General features: G+C 50.9%; 1 protein-coding gene across 4 annotated transcripts in view; it reads right to left on the bottom strand.

The window, feature by feature from the left end:
• Positions 1–303: 303 nt before the first annotated feature.
• B3galt5 (UDP-Gal:betaGlcNAc beta 1,3-galactosyltransferase, polypeptide 5) overlaps positions 304–20,150 on the bottom strand; it is a 49,828-nt gene continuing 29,981 nt past the window's right edge. For 3 of the 4 annotated variants that reach the window (XM_005375773.2, XM_013504919.1, XM_005375774.2), the window contains 3 exons: positions 19,072–19,216; positions 2,152–2,305; positions 304–1,245 (listed from right to left, as the gene is read on the bottom strand). In XM_005375773.2, coding sequence (XP_005375830.1) covers positions 319–1,245 — 927 coding nt within the window. In that variant the 5' untranslated portion in view covers positions 2,152–2,305; positions 19,072–19,216 and the 3' untranslated portion in view covers positions 304–318. Of the gene's footprint in view, positions 1,246–2,151; positions 2,306–18,752; positions 18,871–19,071; positions 19,217–20,150 lie in introns of those variants that run through there. The other variant, XM_013504924.1, reaches the window with a different exon arrangement.

Below are 20,150 nucleotides of genomic sequence, written 5' to 3'. Positions count from 1 at the left end.
CTTTGGCTGCTTTTTCCTTATCTGAAAGGGGCAATGACAGCATCCATGGCTTCACACAGATCCGAGCCCTGAAGTGAGCTAATGCACGTGTGAGTCCAGCACACAGCACCTTGTGCGGGCGCTCCAGAGCCATTGGTGCTGGGGTGTGGGTGGGAGGCTGGTGGCTGCATCTAAGCTTGTTCATTCACTGCGTCAGGGTCTGGGGTGCAGAGGAGCATCCTCAAGGTCCTGCTCCTTCCCTGCCCAGCAATGCTGGCCAGACCTTCCCCAAACCATCCTGTGGGTTACCTGAACTTTGACCCATGTGCCCGGCCCCGCTCAGACACCCTTGCAGTCTCCCTCCTTGGAAGCCTCCAGCGCCTGCCAGTAGATGAGGAGCTCCTGGGGCCTGACGTAGTGGCAGGCCACCACCTTCTTAAAGCGGCAGGCAGAGAAGCGCAGCCCCTCGGGGAAGAAGGTCTTCTGGGAGTGGAGCTCCTCCGGCAGGATCCCCAGCTTGGCCAGGCAGAGCCCCACAAACACGTCTTCCAGTTTGATGAACGGGATGCTCTCGGAGACGTTGTACACCCGACTCGCAACATCGCTGGAGAAGACGTAGGCAGTACCGGAGCAGAAGGGCGGGTATTTGCTCCACGGATATTCAGACTGACTCACGTACCACTTACTGAACTTGTTCCTGATCGGAAACTCTTTCAGCTTCAGGTAGCCCGTGAAAAACTCCACCGTTCTGTTTTTCTTCAACAGGAGTTCGGTCAGATAGTGGATGTTTATGAACATATCTGTGTCTGTTTTCATCACAAAAGCTGCCTGCGGACAAAAGCGGTGGACCCATTCCATGCCCATCATGGTCTTCAGGGTCAGGTTGAAATAGACATCCTTGAAGTCCTTCTGGATGATGTCCCTGTGCTGCTGGCTCTCCTGGGATACCACTGTCATCTCGTCCTTGCTGGCCGTGGTCCCCAGGAGGAAGAAAGTTCTCACCCACTGTCCCATCGCTTTCTGCTCTCGGCCCCACGTCTCCCGGATAGCCATGCGAGCTGCCACTTGCTGAGGGGAAGATGTGACCAGCAGAACGAGGAAGGGGGGCTTCTGCCTGCAGTCGATATCTGGGAGCTGAAGGAATTGCCCGTAGTTTTTCTTAAAAATAAATGTCGCTTCTTTAAAAGAATCCATGCTGAAGTACAGACAGAGCAACCCTGTCACCAGCAGGCAAGTATACATGACCCTCGTCTTCAGCACAGCCATCTGAAAGGAATGATAGCAGAGGATCAGCCCTCTACGGCAAGGGGCTGGGCTGGGCAGTAGCAGATACCGAGTTCACAGTGCATGAAGAGAAAGAAGCTCTGGGGTTCTACAGCCGAGCTGGGAGACCGTGATCTACAACAATTTGCCTGCATGTGATAAACAGCTAGAAGACAGGACTTTGAAGGCTCCCCATTGCAAAGAAGTGATAAGATTAAGGAGGTAGAAATGTTAGTAAGTCACATACTGGGTGCATGTAGCAAATTATCTCACTGTACCCCATGACACATACAACTAAGGAATAAAGTCATTGTTTCAAAGAGTGCGTGTTTGCAGAGGGTGGCTGAGTGGGGAACAAGCCCTGGGTGTAGGAAGTCTGTACTCGCTACTTGCAGGGGGGAAGGGCAGTGGCAGAGCTGGGATCGCACGCAGAGAGCTGGCTCCACATTGGCTCCTGAGTCAGACAGGGAGGACTGGGGTTTGAGCGCTGGTCCCAGCTCTGCGGCCAGCCACCCGCAACCTGTGGAGCCCCAGCTTCCTTGTGCGTAGGTGTGTGGAGCCAGGTCCCTCAGGAGTAGCTTGGACTCAGCACTCTGAGGGCGCTAGGATAAGGCACAGCCAGGCAACCAGTGAGACCAGAAGCCACGTGGTCCGGATCCAGATGTGGGCTCCATGTGCAGTCTTCCCTGATGTAGTCAAGGGCTCCCCAAAGAAAGAGTCCAGTTTTCTGATTCCCACAGCTACCTTGGAATCATCTCACCCTACTAAAGATCATGATTTATATTTCAGTTACTTTTTAAAGTCTTCTGACTTCTTTTGTTTCACCTTCTACCCACCCACCTCGGCTATCTGGGCCAAGTTCAGAACCACCATGTTAATGTTATAACATTAAGAGAGCAAACAACTCACTTTTGGGTGGGTAAGAGACCCTCTGGTTGGTAAGCCCAGCCACAGAGTAGACACTAAGAGGAAATTCGCGTAGAAGAGCCGTCAGCATTCCACACCATCAGGTTCTGGGCTTGGTTTGTTGATCAAAAATGATGATTCTGTCACTCACGAATCACTAAGAGAAAAAAGAATTGTGTTCAAATCACTCACCCCTGACTTCCAGGTCCTCCCAGTCCTCTGTGTCTGTAGTGCTGCTTCCCCGTGTGACCTTGAGCAAGCCCCTGAGCCCCACTCCCAGGTTCACTTTTCTCATCTGGGAAATGGGTACAAGCAAGGCAGACTGAGTCTACCGAGTGACTCACCTGCCCACAGGGGTAGCAATACACAAGCACCTGGGAATCCTTTCTTAATGGGTTAGGACAGCCCCTCCTAAGGAGACACTTGCAGTCCAACTTCCCATCCTGATAATTTACCGTATCTACACAACCGAGTGTGTGGCTGATGCCTCAAGAATACAGAATGACAGAAGTCCACCAATTAATTCCCACTGCAATCACCACGACCAAAAACGTCATCTTGGGAGAGAGGACAGAGGAGCCAGAAGGAAAGGAGACAGTGAAATGGTGGCGGGTTAGTTGGGCGCAAGAGCACCTCAGCATTTCATGAAGTCAAAATTCCGTACCAAGTATGTTCAGCATGAAAGCAATGCAGTAATCACGGAGCCTCCTAGAAGCAGCTCACTGTTCACCAGCCCTCATCCTGCTGGCAGGCACAGCCGCGCTCCTTCCGGCTCGGGGCCCAGGGAGCTCCTGGCCAGCCGGAGCCCGCTGTTGCCTCTGAGGAATCGTTGCAGAAGCAAAAGGACACAGGCACTGCCCTGGCCCTGGAGGCTGAGAACGCTGCTCCTTCCTTTCTTTGCAGTCTGTTTGCCTACAAGGCGAGGAGCTCTCCTTTACGGGCCAAGGGGAGACCTAATTCTCCTCACACCTCACTGCAGAGAGAAACATAAAACACAACCACAAGACAAGGTGCTGTGTCTCCATTTTGCTTCCTTTCTTAGATAATTTTGCTCTACTTGGAGAGACTGCTTCAATAATAAACTTTAAATTTTCACTTTCTGCCAGGTGTCTTCTCCACAGCCTTCACACAGATCTAAATCCCCCGAGATGTCCCCACCAACAGTGAAGAAGGGCGCCTCGCCTCCACAACCGGGCCAGCACGTGTGGGTTTTTGAATCCTTGATTACGGCCGTTCTTACAGGAACGAGAAGGCAGCTTAGCGTTGTTTCCATCTTCATTCCTCTAATGGCTAAGCATGCGAAACATTTTTTCATGTCCTTGTACTGTTCTTTTTTTTTGAGAAGTGTCTATTTACTTCAGTTGCCCATTTTCTAAGTGGGTCTTTTGTTTTGGAGGGGGGTCTAATTTTATGGAAAACAATAGATTCCTAAAAAAAAAAAAAAATCCCCAAAATAAAAATTTCACTTGACCCAGCTATACTTCTCCCAGGTATCTTCCCAAGAGAGAAAAAGACAACACACTACAGTGACCCATGTACACCCATGTCTGCAGCAGCACAACTCCTAATAGCTAAATTTCCAAAGCCTACATGTCCATCAACAGATGAACGGATAAAGAAAATGGATAAAGAAAACGTGTAGTACACAATAGAGCACCACTTAGCCACAAAGAAGCATAAACTCGAGTCATTTGTAGGAAAATGGATTTTAAGATTATAATGATAAATAAAATAAATCAGACACAAAAGATTAAATATCACACGGTTTCTCCTCTATGAGAAACGCAAAATATAAATAATTAAAGAGCAAAATGAAGGAGAGATGGTAGGAGACAGGGAGGAGAGGGGAGAGGGGAGGGCGGGGGAAGGGGAGTAAGAATCACCAGGGTGTGGTACGAACAGAGCCAGTTCCTCAGAATGAATGGAATTACAATGTATTGCAAGCAGGCATCATAAAGATAAACTAATTCACTCAAAAGCAGTAATAGTAAAAATAAATACCCAGGGATGGATGCTGTCCTCACTCAACTGCAGTGGCTCCTCGACAGACACCAAATCACATCTCGGGGGACGGCAGGCACCGTACCCTAACAGCCAACACGCCCTGAGGTTGTCGGTTTCCTTGGGCAAGTGGGGCATATTTCCTGCCTAACGTCGCATGAAACAACCCCTAACGTGAGACTGAAATTGCCGTTTGTGGAGCATTTGTGCCTTTGGTTAAGTCTGTGTCCTCATCCAAAGGACCAGGGACCTCACCTTGCACACAGGTGGATTTGGCCAGGCACCCAGCACCGGCACACAGAGTCCGGAAGGCCGTGTCTGTGGGAGGCACGAGCCCTTAGCGCGAAGCGGTTCCACTTTACCAGAGACCGAGTCACCAAGGAGCTCTGCCGCAGGTGCCCCTTCCCAGCACACGTGGATCAGGCAGTCTGAAACATCGAGGCAGCTGGTCCAGCAGGCTGAGTGTTCCAGGCTATGCTCTGTAACTGCAGATCAACATGGAGCGTGGAACTGCAGATACCGAGCTATATCTACCGACACAGTAGATAGATCATGCATGTGATTACAAACGGGGCGGCCCCTCCTGCCCCTGCCTCCAGGCCTCCACAGACTCCGCTTCAGGTGTCAACACCTGCCAGGATCGCTGTGTCCCTTCCACTGAAAGTGCCCGGAGGGTGAGGGGAATGCTTTATGCCTTTTAAAACCCCAGAGGCTGTGCATGAGGTGGATGCTGACATATTTCCTATTAAAGCAGGACAAATAAAGCTAGACCCACCAGGGCAGGGAAAGCCTATCTAGGGGGAAAGATAGAACAATAAAATTTCTGGAGGAAGAGCTCTTTGGTCTCGCAGCACAGTATTATTTTTACATAGCACACACACACACACACACACACACACACACACACCCATAAAGGAAATGACTGAGAAGCAGGACTTTAGAAGCTACCATCAGTATCACTCGGAGGCAAGTCACAGAGTAGGATGTGTGTTGTACCTGCATCTGACAAAGGACCGCTTTCTCCAGAATATGCTGAGAATGTCTACAAATCATTAAGGAAAGGGTCAAGGCCACCACGGTTTTAAACATGAATTGCAATCGATATTGCACCAAAAGGAGCTAACCATAAAGCTAAACCCAAGCCGGGGGAGCAACCCGTGGTAGACGACTGCTAGCACACAGGCCCTGAGTTTGATGCCCCCTCTGCCATAAAGAACTTCAGAAGGCCCGGCACCTAAGAAAGGTCAGCAGTGTTAGTCATTAGGGAAATGCAATAAAATAGCCCTGCCATGCACGAGTGTGACTAGAATAAAGCAGTAGCCACAGCAAGGGCTGCCCCACCTGGCCGGCGGGTGTGTAAGGTGGGACAGGCACTCAGGAAAGCCGAATCCGCTTTGACAGCACCCACCTCAGCCTCAGCTGGACGTAGGTGCTGACCCAGCAAACCACACCTGCGCAGTGCCCGGCGGACACTACTGCCTTGCAGTCACGGGCAGGGACGTTCCCGGCAGCATGATTCATGCTTGCAGAAAGCGGTTCTCTCAGGCTCTGTCCAAACTCGAGAGAGAAACCACGCAGACCTTTGAAAAGGGAACGTTTGATGCAGAGCCATTTACTACAATAAAGGGAGCCATTTACTACAGTAAAGAATTGGAGTAGAAGGTATTAAGAGTAGAAGGAAAGGTGGCTCTACGGGAAATAAGATGAGTGAACTTAAGGAAAAGTCCCTGGGCCCAGGCTGAGGTCTAGACCTCGCTGGAAGGAGAAGCGCCCATGGCCCTACATAGTAGGGTACACTGAAATCCACCCTGTGGAACTTGCCAGCCATGTGCCTGCCCTCCAGGGAGCCAGGAAGGCTGTTCATGCATTGTCATCAGGGACGCTCTGTTACAAAGCCCCTGGGGTGTGTCCCCGGGGACGCTGCTAGCTGTTGCTGCTGCCCTCACACTGTGGGAGCCTGCCAGGGTGGCACCCTGGCACAAAAAACACCTTCTCCCCTGCGGGCTTCTTCTGCACCCTCTGCTGATGAGCTTCAGGGCTGAACTGTGGAGGAAAAACATGGAAAGGGCTCAGATCCATTTTCTCAGAGTCATCCAAAAGAGTGATTCTGGGGGCTGGGGATTTAGCTCAGCGGCAAAGCGCCTGCCTGGCAAGCGCAAGGTCATGAGTTCGGTTCCCGGTACCGGAGAAAAACCAAAAAAAAAAACAAAAACAAAAACAAAAACAAAAAACAAAAGAGTGATTCCGGAGCTGAGAGGCGACAAATTGATAAACAGTAAGACTGTTGTCAGGAAACTTCCAGCCAGGCGTGGTGGTGCACACCTGTAATTCCAGCACTCTTGGGAGGCTGAGGTGAGAGGATCATCATAAGTTCGAGCTGGGGATGTAGCTTAGCGCGAAGGCCCTGAGGTCAATCCCTAGTACAGAAAATTCAAGAAAGAGGTGGGGGGAGGGGAAGGAAGGGAGGGGAAAGGGAGCAAAAGGAAAGAAAAAAGAAAGAAAGGAAGGAAGAAGGAAGGAAGGATGGATAGAAGGAAACTTTCCATCAACAGCAGGATGAACGAATGAAATGCTACACAGCCATGAAGCGTTGATACACTATTTATTAACCTGACAGACATGGTGAACAGGAAGCAGCGAGAGAAGGGCAGAGCCAGGGAGGGAGACATGGTGTTGCATAAGAAACCAAGGCAGGAAGGAAAATACACTCATGGTTCCATTTCCACGAAGTCAGACTCAGGCAACGCTTATAGTGCTGAAGGAAGTCAGAGCACAGGTGACCTTGGTAGGGGATTTTTACTCAGAAGGGCAGAGGGACCCTTCGGGACAGCTGCATACACTCTACCCTTGGTCTCGGTGGTGGATACAGATGCGTACACACACAGAAAAAATTCACTGAGCCACACAGCCAAGATCTGTGTGCTTTGATATATATTTTTTCAGTCATTTTAATTAAAAGTAAATTCTAAAAAGTTGATACCTTTTCAAGAATTGCACTAATTTCTTTGGCCACAAATCTGCTTTGTTCACAATGCACCTCATGGACCAACATGTCAGGGGTCCGGCCTCGGGAACCAAAGACTGGGGTTTGCACTTCCTGCCCACTATAGGACTGAGGGCTGCTCTGAGACGTCAGCAGCCCCAAAATGAAAGGTAGGATCCTTGACCTGTGCGCTCTGCACGGTGGGTCTTAAACAATATTTCATCAACCATCAGATCAGTCTTCGATTTGCCAAGCTGACTCCAATTCCCATGCTAAATGGGCTTCTAAGTGGGCAGCATGAATAGTTCCCTTGCATATGAACCATGGACGCCCTGGCAGGATGGCAAGAAGGAACAGTTTGGGATTAGAAGATCCTGCCCACAGCCCGGCTCCATGCCAGCCTGGAACTCACCACACCTGTGCCTCCTCCATGGGTGACTGGAAGACATCTCCCTGGGAACCCCACTCCTGCTGGCTGCTCGTGTCCCAGTGTCACCTGACAGCCCGTGGACGCTAGAAGTGAAAGCGCTGTGTGGGGGACAGTGATTTCCTCTTCACTGGGTCTCCCATGGCTTGTTGGGGGAAGTAAGTTCTTCCCAAAGCCAGTTAAGGAACCTCAAGCCCCCTACAATCACCTTCAAATTATGGGGGCTTCTTCTTCAGTACTGGTGGCTGAACCCTGAGTTACATGTCCAGCCTTTTAAGAAATTTTTTTGATTTCAAACAAGGTCTCACTAAGTCACTAAGTTGCCCAGGGTGGGCTAAAACTTCAATCCTCTTGCCTCAGCCTCCCAGAGTGCTGAGATTACAGGTGTGCGCCCCCACACCTAGCTCGTTGGGCCTTTTAACACAGTTAGATGAAGGCTTTGAACTCCTCCAAATTATGTTTTTACATGCATAGAGCAAAACACAGGATTACAAAGGAAATCAATTTTTTTTGGTACTGAGAATCAAACTCAGGACCTTGTGCTTGCCAGGTAGGCACTTTGCCACTGAGCTATATCCCCACCGGAAATCAATTATTGAGCTATATTGAACAAAATATTTTTAAAAGTGCACCAGAATAATATGTGCACATCTCCATCACTGTGTGTAATAATGATTTCCAGCTCCGGGTCTAACAGCGATGGTTTTAATTTCGAAGGCAGCCAGAACTCCACCCCCATTCAGGGATGTCGAACAGCTACCACACCGCGATGTGATGACGCAGGTGGTTACTTTCAGTGACAGAGTCACAGTCTGCATTGCTCTTGGCCAGTGTCTGTTGAACTGTAGCACCTCACCGCCCACAGAGCCATACGCTCCAGCCTGACCCCCGATACCCAGAATGTGTCTTACTGGGGATGGGGTCTTTACCAAGTTACAGCAAAGCCACTCGGATGGCCCCTCACCCAGTACAACTGGGGCCCTCATGACAAGGCGAATGGGACACAGTCCTTCCCACAGCCACAGCACTTGGGAGATGAAGGCGGAGACAGGGCCAGGTGTCAGCAAGCCAGGGGACACGACGGGTGCCCGCAGACACCAGAAGGCGCGGAGGGGCTGGAACCACACTGTCCCTCCCAACTCAGAAATACGCTCCCCGCTCACACCCGACCTGGGTCTTGTGGTCTCCAGAGCTGTGCCGCAAGGCATTCCTGTGCTTTTAGCTGCTCAGCATGGGGTACTTTGTGAGGGCAGCTCCAGGCAGCAACAGTGCCCGTATTCACAGGGAAAGGACACGCAGAGCTCACTTAGATGCTCATGAAAATAAGGATGTCACTTTTTTCCCATCCGAAGAGTCAGATGGGCACTCAGGGTCCTCTACAGCCAGCGGTGGACAGGCTGGACATATTAGCATGCTCTGAGCTGAGTGACAATCACACTTCAGAATGGATGATAACGCCCACCGTGGATACACAAGGCCGCCCCGGCTCCAGTCACTCTAAGTGACTGCAGTTTGCAAAGTTTTATTTAACTTTGTCACTTTGCAAACTCTAGCATTATGGTTTGCCGCAATAAAACACCATCACTTTGCAGTGACTGGAGTTTGCAAAGTTTTATATAACTTTGCCTTCTGCTTTGGCAGATCCCAAGTGAGGGGCTGGGAGTTAGGGCTGAGGTGGAGTAAAGTGGGAAAGATATAAATGTAAAATAAAGGCAAATATTTCTTAGTTTCAAAAAAATAGTAAGAGCGGCTGAAGATTTTCGAGGCATTTTTCTACTTAGCAAAATCAGCCACCACCTCTGCTTTGACCTCATGCCCCATGCCTCCCATGTGCTCTGTGTCCTGCAGCAGCTCAGGGCAACAGAGGCGTCCTGGGCTCCGTGGGGATACTGTGGTCCCCACCAGCCAGGCGTTGACGTCTGCACAGAGGTGCCTTGGTCACCCTGGTGAGAAAGGAATGTCAACTGCCCCCACCCGGGGGGAAGTTTCTTCCTCTGCCGACCCTGGGACCTTGGGGCAGCTCCACGGCGTCTGTGGCAAAAGCCTCCTTCATCCTGCTCCTTCCAGGCAGCCAGGAAGTGGGGAGGACACTGCCCCTCTGATGCGGCCACAGGGCACCCTGCGCCCATCTTGGGAGGGCAGCCAGTGAGGGCAGGACATTCCGCTGGAAGGCGTCAGTGTGGCCACCACCCGGTGAGGGGGTGTCTGAGCCCTCAGCCCCACTCTGTCTCGCTCCAGAAAGCCTCTCTTCCTGCCTCCTTGGGAGCGGGGCCCAGGGGCCAGGGCTTCGGTCATAAAGGTAACAAGTCTGTAAGAGGTTCCTGGCTCTCGTGACTGGCACAGCGATGACCGTGGTGGCACCTGGCAAGGGGGCACCAGCAAGGACTCGGGCCTCTGAGTCCTCTACCTAACCAATCTCAAACCTGGACTTTCGTGCCTGCCTCTGCGTGGCCAGGTTTGGGAAGCACCCTGCTCAGTGGTTGAGCCAGGATCCACCTCCTTCCCCGCTATCTGATCAGACCCCCTCATATCCGGTCTCCACAGCCTGCCCGCGGCAGCCCTTCACGCACCCGCGTTCGCCTGGGGCCTTTCCACCAGCTGCCCCTCCCCTGCTCCCAGGCTCAAGCCCCTCACGTCCATGCTGTGTAGAAACAGAGCCCAGTTCTGCACCGAAGTCTCTTTTTCCCTGTTGTCATAGAAAAGAAAAATAATGCCGGATCTGTTTTTTTCTTTAGCAGGGCAAGAAGAGGATGGAGAATCCACCCAGGGACATCAGGGCGAGCTGCGCCAAGGCAAACCGGAAGGGCCTGGTGGGTCACAGAGATGGCACCGTGTGCAGAGGGCAAGCATAGGGATGAGGGCAGGGGCCACGGGATGGCTCTGTGTGGCCTCGCAGAGCACACATGTGGTTGGGACTTTGGCTAAGGACACCAGGGGCCCACAGTCCTTCCCAGGGCTATAGGAGTCCGGGGTCTGACGTGGTTGTCCCTGCTGCCCACCAGTGCAACATGACAGCGCCAGGCAAACTGATTGAGGAGGAGTGGGCCAGAGAGAGACTCATGTGTTCGGCCCTGGGTCTCAGAATGGACGGATTCAGAAACGGGAGGCAGGAGGACCGTCTCAGTCTGCTCAGACTGCAGTAATAAAACGCCATCACTTTGCAGTTACAGAGGCTGACGTCCGACATCAGGTGTCATCATGGGAAAGTCTGGGGAGTGGCTCTCCCTGGCTTACAGCTGGGGTGTCCTTGCTGAGTCTGCACATGGGAGAGAGAGAATGAGGGAGAGGGAGGGGGAGGGGGAGGGGAGAGGGACGGGGAGGGGAGGGGGAGAGAGACAGAGCGGGGGAGTTCTGGTCTCCTTTGCTCTTCTTATATGGCGCTAATCTCATGCTGAGGACCGCAACCTTCACGAGCTCATCTAAACCAACCTCCCCGCAAAATGCCATGACAGCAGGATGTACTCCACACACAGTCATGGCGACTGGTCCTGGAGGTCTTTTTTGGGTTTCTTCCCACTCTGTGGAGGATCGAATTGTCTTCCCACTCCCAGAGGAAAGCACTGCTGTTTTCCAAGCTGTCAGGGGTGTGTCCCGTAGGGAAGCGACATTCGACCTCCCAGAATCTTCTTCCCTCCTGGGTATGGACAAGGTACCCTCCCCCAACCTCAGAACTCAGATTCAGTGAGAGGGGAAGGGCCTGCAACGAGCTCCAGCTCTGTCCTCTTACTCTGCCATCTGCCTCCTGCTGAAGCTTTCTCTATTTTAATTTTTTAAAAACTCATAATTTTTTAAGAGCCTTTACTTGCAGGTTGTAATTCATGCACACAACTCAATATTTCTTTGAAACCTGCTTCTTTTAAACCTCTGATGTATTGTTTTCTGAACAATAGTCCAAATAATGCTGAGCAATTTTATTGAACAATTTCATCCATGGTGTTAAAATGTACAAAAACATGGCATCCATAGACCAAGAGAGGTTGATATACATTGGGCTTTTAAAGAAAATGATTACTTTAGTAAGCTATGAACCAAAGCACTGGGGTCTTTCTTCTTACAAAAAGCAAACAAAAATGAGTTCATAACACAGCCAAAAAAAAAGGGTCGGCAGAATGGCATTAGTGGAATTACTGATTATTTTGTGCAGCTATTAGAAAAATGTGAAAACATGGGAAAAGCTCTTTGATTGCCCAGTCTGGTGAAATGGTACCTGAAGCCCCATAGAAAATGCCCTGAAATCAAAGGCAGGAGATTTCTCCTGAAGGACATCTCCCCTATTGTTCAGGAACCTGTGACCCTAAAGATGAAGAAACAGTAGAGCCACACAATCCAGGCTGCTTGAGTAGGGTCCCCACAAAGGATCAGAATGTGATGAGAAGCCAGTACACAAGCCACTGGCATGGGGGAAGATGGAGGGAAAGGGAGGGTAGTTATTCTAGAACTGTAGCCTGTCCCAAGCTTGTATGAAGAAGAGGCAGCAGAAGCTATATCTGTGCTGCGTGGAACCGTCTCAGCTCCCTCTGCCTTGAAATTTTGTTTCTTGACAAGCGAGCCTGGCAGTCCTCTGGATGACAGCTCACACACTTGGTAGGTTGGCACCCAATGTCCTGTTCATCTTTCCAGGTGGCCACCCCAGCCTCTGCCCTCAGGCCACACCTGTCCCTGTCAGCTCCTTGACCAGATCTTTTGCCTGGATCTTATGTGCCAGCCTGACTGTCAGTTCCCCAGCAATGCTCCTCATCGGCTTATCACTCATGGCCCTGCCCATATCGTCCTGTGTGAACATAATTAATGAGGTGGTAGTTTATTCATTCTTTGTGCCTCCCATCTTTCCCATTAGTAACGCTATGTAGTGGATTGACAACCACTGTTCAACTTATAACCCCCAGCTGAACTGAGTGAGTGTGGTGCTGGGTGTGGGAGGTCCACCTGGGGATTGTCACCAGCAGCGTAAGAGGCAGAACTGGAGAAGGAGAAGTTAGGCTGTTAGGAGCTGAAAGGCTGTTGGAGCTGGTAGAAGCTGTAAGGAGCTGTTGGTTCTGTTGGAGGAGCTCGTCATGCTGGCTTTCCTGATGAACTTGGCTGTTTTCATCCTCTGAGGAGCTTGGGACCTCGTTGGCACTGAGAATGGCTTTGGTTCACTTTGGGGGAGCTCTGGTCCTCACTTTGATCATCACTTCCTGGCTCCAGAGGGGAAGATGGTGCACTGCTGGTTTCCTGGAAAAGCTTGTTGCATTGGCTTCCCTGATGGGAACTTGGACATCTTGATCATCAGAGGAGCTTGGGACCTCACTGTTGCTGAGGATGGCTGTGGGACCTTTCTGGGGAGCTCTGGTTCTTTGTGCATGGCTTCCTGGCTCCAGTGCAGATCCCCCAGCCTGCTAGCACAGATCCTTCATCCTGCTGGCGCAGACTTCCTAGCTTCCACCACTGACCTTTGGGCCTTCACAGAGTAGATCTGTGAAACAGGCCTGCATGAGATATTATTATGGACTCTAGGCCTCCAAGTAGATTCGTGGGAGGCATTGTTATGAGCTCTAGGTCTTCAGCTGGACTCATGCAGGACATTATCACTGGATCCAGGCCCTCAAGCTGGATTCCTGGTCTATAGTGTGTGGACAGATTTCCTGCACTCTTTTGTATATCACTCTTTGCTTGACTATTAGAAATAATCTTGTAAAATATGTGTCCTGTATTATATATTGTTTCCCTTGCAAAACGTCCCCCAAACCAACACACCCTAGAAGGATACAGAGAGCACTTCCTGTCTTTTCACTTTGTAACAAGTGTGAATGCACACAACTCAGCACTCGGAAGCCCAGTGGAGAGTTCTGAATAACCAAAGAAGATGCTCAGGTTGGGGCTGGGGATTTAGCTCAGCAACAAAGCGCCTGCCTGGCAAGCGCAAGGTCGTGAGTTTGGTTCCCAGTACCGGAGAAAAACCAAAAAAAAAAAAAAAAAAAAAAAGATGCTCAGGTCTCTAAAAGCCAAATTCTGCTTCTTAGTGAGCTGGACCCACTTCCTTCTCCGAAACCACATGCCTGGTTTACATGGCCTCTCTTCAGGGTGAAACTGTCACACAGAACTTCTCAGCATTTTTGGTATTTTTGCTTTGCTGACATCTCGTAAGGGTCCAGTGACTTCTGAGAGGAAGGAGAGCCTGGCTGACATTAGAGGAAGTGGCAGCCACCGAGGGTCTCACCCCCACAGCTCACGCAGAGCGGGCTGGCCACTTCTCAGCACCTCCACTCAGGACGAGTTAAGTCTGTGCAAAGTCAGCCTCCCAGCTCCACAGCAGCAGGGGCGCGGCACTCTTTCCACTTCCGCTCGCTCTCTTGAAGTGGAATTTTAGAGAGCACACAGAATTAATGAAAGATTTGTTTTCATAAGCACTTGACTCCACGGCACAGGCAGTAGGAATATTTCCTAGGAACTCATGTTTTACTCAGTAGTTTTGCTGAACAGTGAGGAATATACAAAGGGATCCACCTGCGACTGGGACATTTGAGCAAAAGACTTCTCCTGCTCACCTTCTGACCGCTGCCTGCCCCTGCTCTGTGGTGTTTTTCAGAGGTTTCACATCGTGTGAATTTGGCTGGGACAGCTGAGTTCCTCAATTAAATGTCTTTATTCAGGATTAAAGGCAGGTTCCCCCAACTTGCCTGGACAGGAGCTTGTCTAGGAGGTGTCACTGGTCAGTGCCATGTCAAAGTCGGCCACATCAGTCACCCCACACAGGTGTGCTGATCACAGAGAGAGACAACATGACATCAGCTATAGGCCAGACACTCAGACACAAACCAATCCACCACTAAGGACGTCCACTCCCAGTTATTTTCAAGATGTGGAGAAACCAATTGATCCACCATGAACTACTGCATGTTTCTAGAAAGACTTTGTTTTTGATATGGTTTTTTTTGGTACCAGGAATCAAACTCAAGGCCTTGTGTTTGCCAGGCAGGGACTTGTGCCACTGGGCTATATCCCCAGCCCTAGAAAAACTTTGATAAGAAAGGATGTGAAGAAGAAAGAAAGCCATCTTGGGCTCAGCCCATCAAGAAAGGAGAATTTTCTTCAGAGCTAAAGAGGGTTTATTTACTTTGTAAGAGAACTAAGGCTCAGACTCTCCAAAGAGGGGGAAAAAATCAGTTGAGAAAGTTGTCTTTGTGATCGTCCCAAGCCGTATCATCAGAAGAGGGCAATGTGCCTGTTAGTGTCTGCTACCACTGTCACCAAAGAAGGCTCCCTGGGGTCTGAAAGGCACCATTTGGGGCCCCCAACAATTCTCTTTCCCTTGCACATGGCGCACTGATTCTCCAGTTAGAAATGAGCTCAACTATCACAGAAGAACAGCCGAGGGCAGAGATGAATACCAGAAGCCACAGGCCATCTGGGGAACTTAATGTGAGACAGGGCATCTTCCCACCGTGACTTCCGGAACTTCTGGCTACCCAGGGCCCACTCACACCTGCATCCCTGGGCTTCACGCTCCCTCGTGCCCACATCATAATTTGGGCCAGTCATCTGTCCACACAAGTCCTCCAGAAGTTGAAGGATGGTGACAAGAAGGGTATGGCCCAGCCAACACACATCTGTCATCTTTAGATGGCATGAGAGGGGCCTTGTGGACCCTGGGGAGTCAGAGCACAGATCTCCAATCTCTACCTGCTCCTGAGTTATCTTGGAAAATCATTTTTCTCTCCCAACCGAAATCATTTGTAAAAGGCCCACAGTCGAGGCTGTGGGGGATTCAGTGAGCTCACGCTGAAGGCGTATAGGAAGAGGTTAGTGAGAGTCTAGCTCCCTCCCCACTTGTCAGTGTTAGAACACTAGGATTTCCTCACATTCTCCGGTGTGGAATTGTTCTGAAGGTGATGCAATGACTCCAGGTTCTCAGCCTTGGCCTCATAGCCAGACCTCTTCATACTGCCTCCCCAGAACCCATACCCTCATGGCCTCCCTGGCTCCAGATATCATCCAGGCTGCCTTCGCACCCTCTATCGAGCCTGTGTGTGGAAGTGCACACCTGTAATCCCAGCACTCAGGAGGCTAAGGAACGAGGAGTGCCTTGAGTTCGGGGCCAGTCTGGGTTACATAGTGAGTTCAAGCTACATACTAAGACTCTGTTGCAACAAAATGAAACAAAGCAAAACCCCTCCATCACCATGACCTCAACTACCTTCCCAACATATGTCAAAATCCCACCCCACAGGCAGCCAGTGGCTGGTTCCTACATAAAAGCCCTTTCCAAACCCCCTTGGTTCACACAATCGAGAACCAATCACTCCTCCAAAAAACTCACAGCCCTAACCCAGACACTTCTCCTGACTCCCTCCTGGCTCTCTCTCTACACAAAAATCCCCCACGGCCAACAGAGGCCACACAACAGTTCTCACAGAGACAGCCACTCGGCCACTAAAGGTGGCTGTCCTCCACTGCCTATCCCATCGAGCCTTATAGCCCCAAACAATCTAGCTGACAAAACAGCCCAACTTACTACTACCCCAGCCTTCCTCCTCCACACACAAGCCCTTCCCAAACAACCTACTGGCCTAAGTCCATTCGAGGTGACCTATAGCTGTCCCTTCATCCTGGGCCTGGCCCTCCTAGCCACCCCTTGGAGATTATCCTAAACCCTGCCAGCTGTCAGAGCTCTCCTGCAAGCCCACACAGATGCCCTCCCAGCCTGCTCACTCACCATTCCCCTCCCCATTTGCCCTTCGGCAGCAAGTCTTCTTTTGGCCCTCTACAAACTCACCTTGCGGCCAACCTGGACATGACCATCCTATATGGGGTCTTCTCCAGCACTCCCACAGCCTGTCAAACCAGTAGAACGCCCGTCCTGGGTCCATGTAAATCACCTTAATCCCAACACTCAGTCCCAACCCTCTTCCAGGCCGCCCCTCCCCGGGACCCCCGAAAGCAAGCTCAGCAAGACTCTGGAGCACACTGCTGAGGACTCCCTTTAACTCAGGCCCCGAAGCCCTCCTCCTCCTCTTTGGCCCAACTGTCTTTATCATGTACCTGTAACTCCTTTCCCTGCCGTGGCTCCTCCCTGCTGGGCTCTCTGACTTCACTATGAATTTGATGACACCTTCAGTTCCAAAATTCAGGGCTCCAGGCCACCTTCTACACTTCACCCCCACCCAGACCTCCTCCTTCACAGTCTGTCTCTACTTCCTGTTCTCCCAAATGTGTCCCTACGCAGCACATACCTCTGACTCCTCCTCTCTCGATCTCCCACGGCCAGGGGACTAGTTCCCCAGTCCTTGACTTCACCTGCCAGAACCACAAAGAGATCTCATATCAAACCCTACAAGGCAAGAACCCCCCTGGGCACGTACCCCCTTAGATGCCTGTGGACATGGCTGCCCAGCACCCCTTCTCACATGGGCTAACACCACAGCTTTCTCAAGATCCTACATACTGAACTCTCAGATTCTGGGGAGTCACCTTTCCATACGAGATGAGTACTTGGCCCCCCATCCTCCACCCCTTTCGTCAGGAAACTTGCATCCTTAACAACCACCACCCTTTGGGCCCCTGCCTGCATTGGAAGGTCTTTTTCCAGGGGTCTCCCCTTGGGGAATCTCCCACAGAAGTGTAACATAACCCTAGAACTCCATGCCCCCAAACATCAGCACTACAGAGGGCCCCCCCATCCATGGGTCCCCACTGAGAAGGGCCTCAATTCCATGACTGATAGGTAGGCCACCCGCATCACACCAGGCTGCTCCTTCTGCCTGGCCAAAGGCCCCTGATAAGCGATTCACTTCTTCACATTCAGCCAGACCCATCCAACCCACACCCGTGTTGGAAGCTAGGTCTCCCAGCCTCCACTGGGTCTCCCTGGCTGCCGTGACCCATCAGCTCCTGACAGAAGCACGATCACTTCGAACACAAACCCTACCCTGTAGGCTCTTGGGGCTGCACATTTATCAGTCTCTACCTCCATACATCAACTACTCAGCTAGCTATCACCACCCCTGGCCAACAGCACCCAACTAAAACACAGTCTCTGGTCATCTGTCCGGGTGCCTAGACTATTCACAGGGAGTTTTCTTCATGTGTGGCGATGACACCTATAGTTGCTACCCACCACTTGGACGGAACACATACCTTGGCTAACCTAGCCCCACTCCCCCCACTCATCCATCCTTTATTCCACTGACAGGGGCCCCTGCCTCATGTCCCTCTGTGGGCCCACCTTTTCGATACTGCTCCTACAGTGGCAAGCAGAAGCACCGAAATGACACCCAGGATTTGGATGCAGATTTATTTCTGTTGACAGGCACTGATTAATCAGGATCATTCCCAGAATACTAGGCCCCAATCTCTGGTTGTCTAGGGCTTTTATATGATGCACAAGCAGGAGGTACAAAGGTGAGACAGAACAGCCTGGCAGTTCTTCTGATTAGCTAGCAGGGTGAGATCATCGGTTACAAGGGCAGATTAGTGATCATCAGCTCAGGAGGCTTAGTACAATGGTACGATCAGGCATCCTGCATGTTCGGTTACACTCTGGTGGTTACAGGGGTGAAGAAAGTGATTACAAAGCCATTAAGCAGTTATGGAGCTAGGCAGCTTCAAAAGAACAGAATTTTAAACAGCACAATTTCTCTTGTACGGTTTGTCCCTTTTACTCTTAACCACATCTGCTCTTTTGTTCTCCCAGAGCCTGTGTAGCTTTGCCCAAACACAGGCAGTTTGTAACCAATGCTGTTTCACTAGTCACCCTTACCAGCCCCACAACTTCACCCCCTCCTGAGCTTGAAGCAGCTCAATGAGGGCTCATAGCCATACCCAACCCCTTCCCTCATTTTTACTTACTACCTTTAAAATCTGAGAAATGATAGGTTGGACAACCATCTCCCCTGCCCGCTGGGTGCCCACACTCCCAAGCTGCCCAAGTTCCAAGCCTGATGCCTGCTCTGCAGGACGCTGCACACCTGTCCCAGCCCCTATGTCATGGCACCTGCTGCTATAGCCATGTATCCAGCCATTCTCACTCCCCTCATTCTCCCTTGCATCACCCCATCCAAGCTGCTCCCACAACCCCCCTACCCTATTCATAAAAGACCCAGTTCAACAAACCAGACTTGGTTTCTCCTTTGGAGTTACTCCAAGTCCCGCTGGGAACACCCAAAGTCAGGCTGTCACCATGACCTAATGGGACCACCATAAAAAGACACATACCCCCTAGGCAAGTCCGCAGAGACCTCCAGATGTCCTCAGCCACACAGCAGCTTTGCTGAGCAGTTTGTAACCAATGCTGGTTACAAACAAGTGCTCAGGGTGCCTTAGTGGCTCCTTCTTTAGCATTTGAGGAACACGCTCCTCCAGTGCATGACTGGAGTGTAAGACTCCAGCAAGCCCTACATCCTGTAGCAACCACAGGAGGGCTGCAGGACGCAGGGCTTGGTTCTGTTTCCAGCTGCTGGATTGGAAAAGCTGGTTGCCCAAAGCTGCTTTTGAAGGTGATGGAATTCTGCTTCTGGAACAGACTCCAACCTACCTTTGATGCCTCTTAAAGTCAAGTGGTTAAAGGACGACAGGTGCACCTCCTCTGGAGCTCAGTGCAGTATGACCACTTTGTTGGTATGTGGACGTCTTCTGTCTACACAGCTGGGACTTTCTCTCCCAGTACCATGATGGCCAGGCTGTGGGAAAGACAGCACCTTGTAATCAGTTGCATCTTTATCATCTATCAAAAAGAACCAAGAGGGCCAGTGGTCAAATTGGCTTCGGTCAGCGCACAACCCCCACCGCTCGCTGCTCCTCGCTAGCAGCGTCCCTCCCTGGGTTGCGTTAGCAGCCTTGATGACAACAGACGTATGGCATCCTGCACACAGTAAGGACCACTGGGACAGCCAAAGAAGCAGCTGGTGACTCACTCACTCCAGGAAGTGGTCAACCACAGGCAGTGCCCCCACCCCGCCTCTACAGGAAGCAAGCAGTCTTTCTTGTTTTAAAACACCTCCAGAGAGCTGCCCTCTGCCCCATGTGCAACGAATCTCAGATCGTTATATGTCCCCCATTCTTATTCTAGGAACCTCACTTTTCCTCTGGCATCTTCCAATCCTGTGAAAAGAAAAATATCTGGCACTTGAGGGAAGTTTGTGAAGAGTGGCTTTTTGTTCATTTTCTCAGAGACTGCCAGGGATATAGCTCAGTGGCACAGTGCTTACCTGGCAAGCACAAGGTCCTGAGTTCAATTCCTGGTATCCATTTGCTGTAATTTGGAGTTTTCCAAGGGGAAACAATACAATACAGGACACATATTTTATAAGATTTTTTCTAATAGTCACCCAAAGAATGATACACAAAAGAATGCAGGAAATCTGTCCACACACTAAAGACCCAAGAATCCAGCTTCGGGCCTGGAACCTACAGCAGTGTCCTGCATGTATCCAGCTGAAGACCTAGAGCCCATAACAATGCCTCCCACAAGTCCAACTGGAGGCCTAGAGCCCACAACAATGTCTCATGCAGGACTGTTATGGATCTGTGCTGGGAAGGCCCAAAGGTCAGTGGTGGAAGCTAGAAAGTCTGTGCCAGTGGGATGAAGGATCCGTGCCAGCAGGATGAAGGGTC

The sequence above is a fragment of the Chinchilla lanigera genome, unplaced genomic scaffold, assembly GCF_000276665.1.
Source record: "Chinchilla lanigera isolate Chin_1 unplaced genomic scaffold, ChiLan1.0 scaffold00006, whole genome shotgun sequence".
Taxonomy (NCBI): domain Eukaryota; kingdom Metazoa; phylum Chordata; class Mammalia; order Rodentia; family Chinchillidae; genus Chinchilla; species Chinchilla lanigera.
The sequence above is the reverse complement of the archived record's forward strand: the minus strand, read 5'-3'. Positions and strand labels throughout refer to the sequence as shown.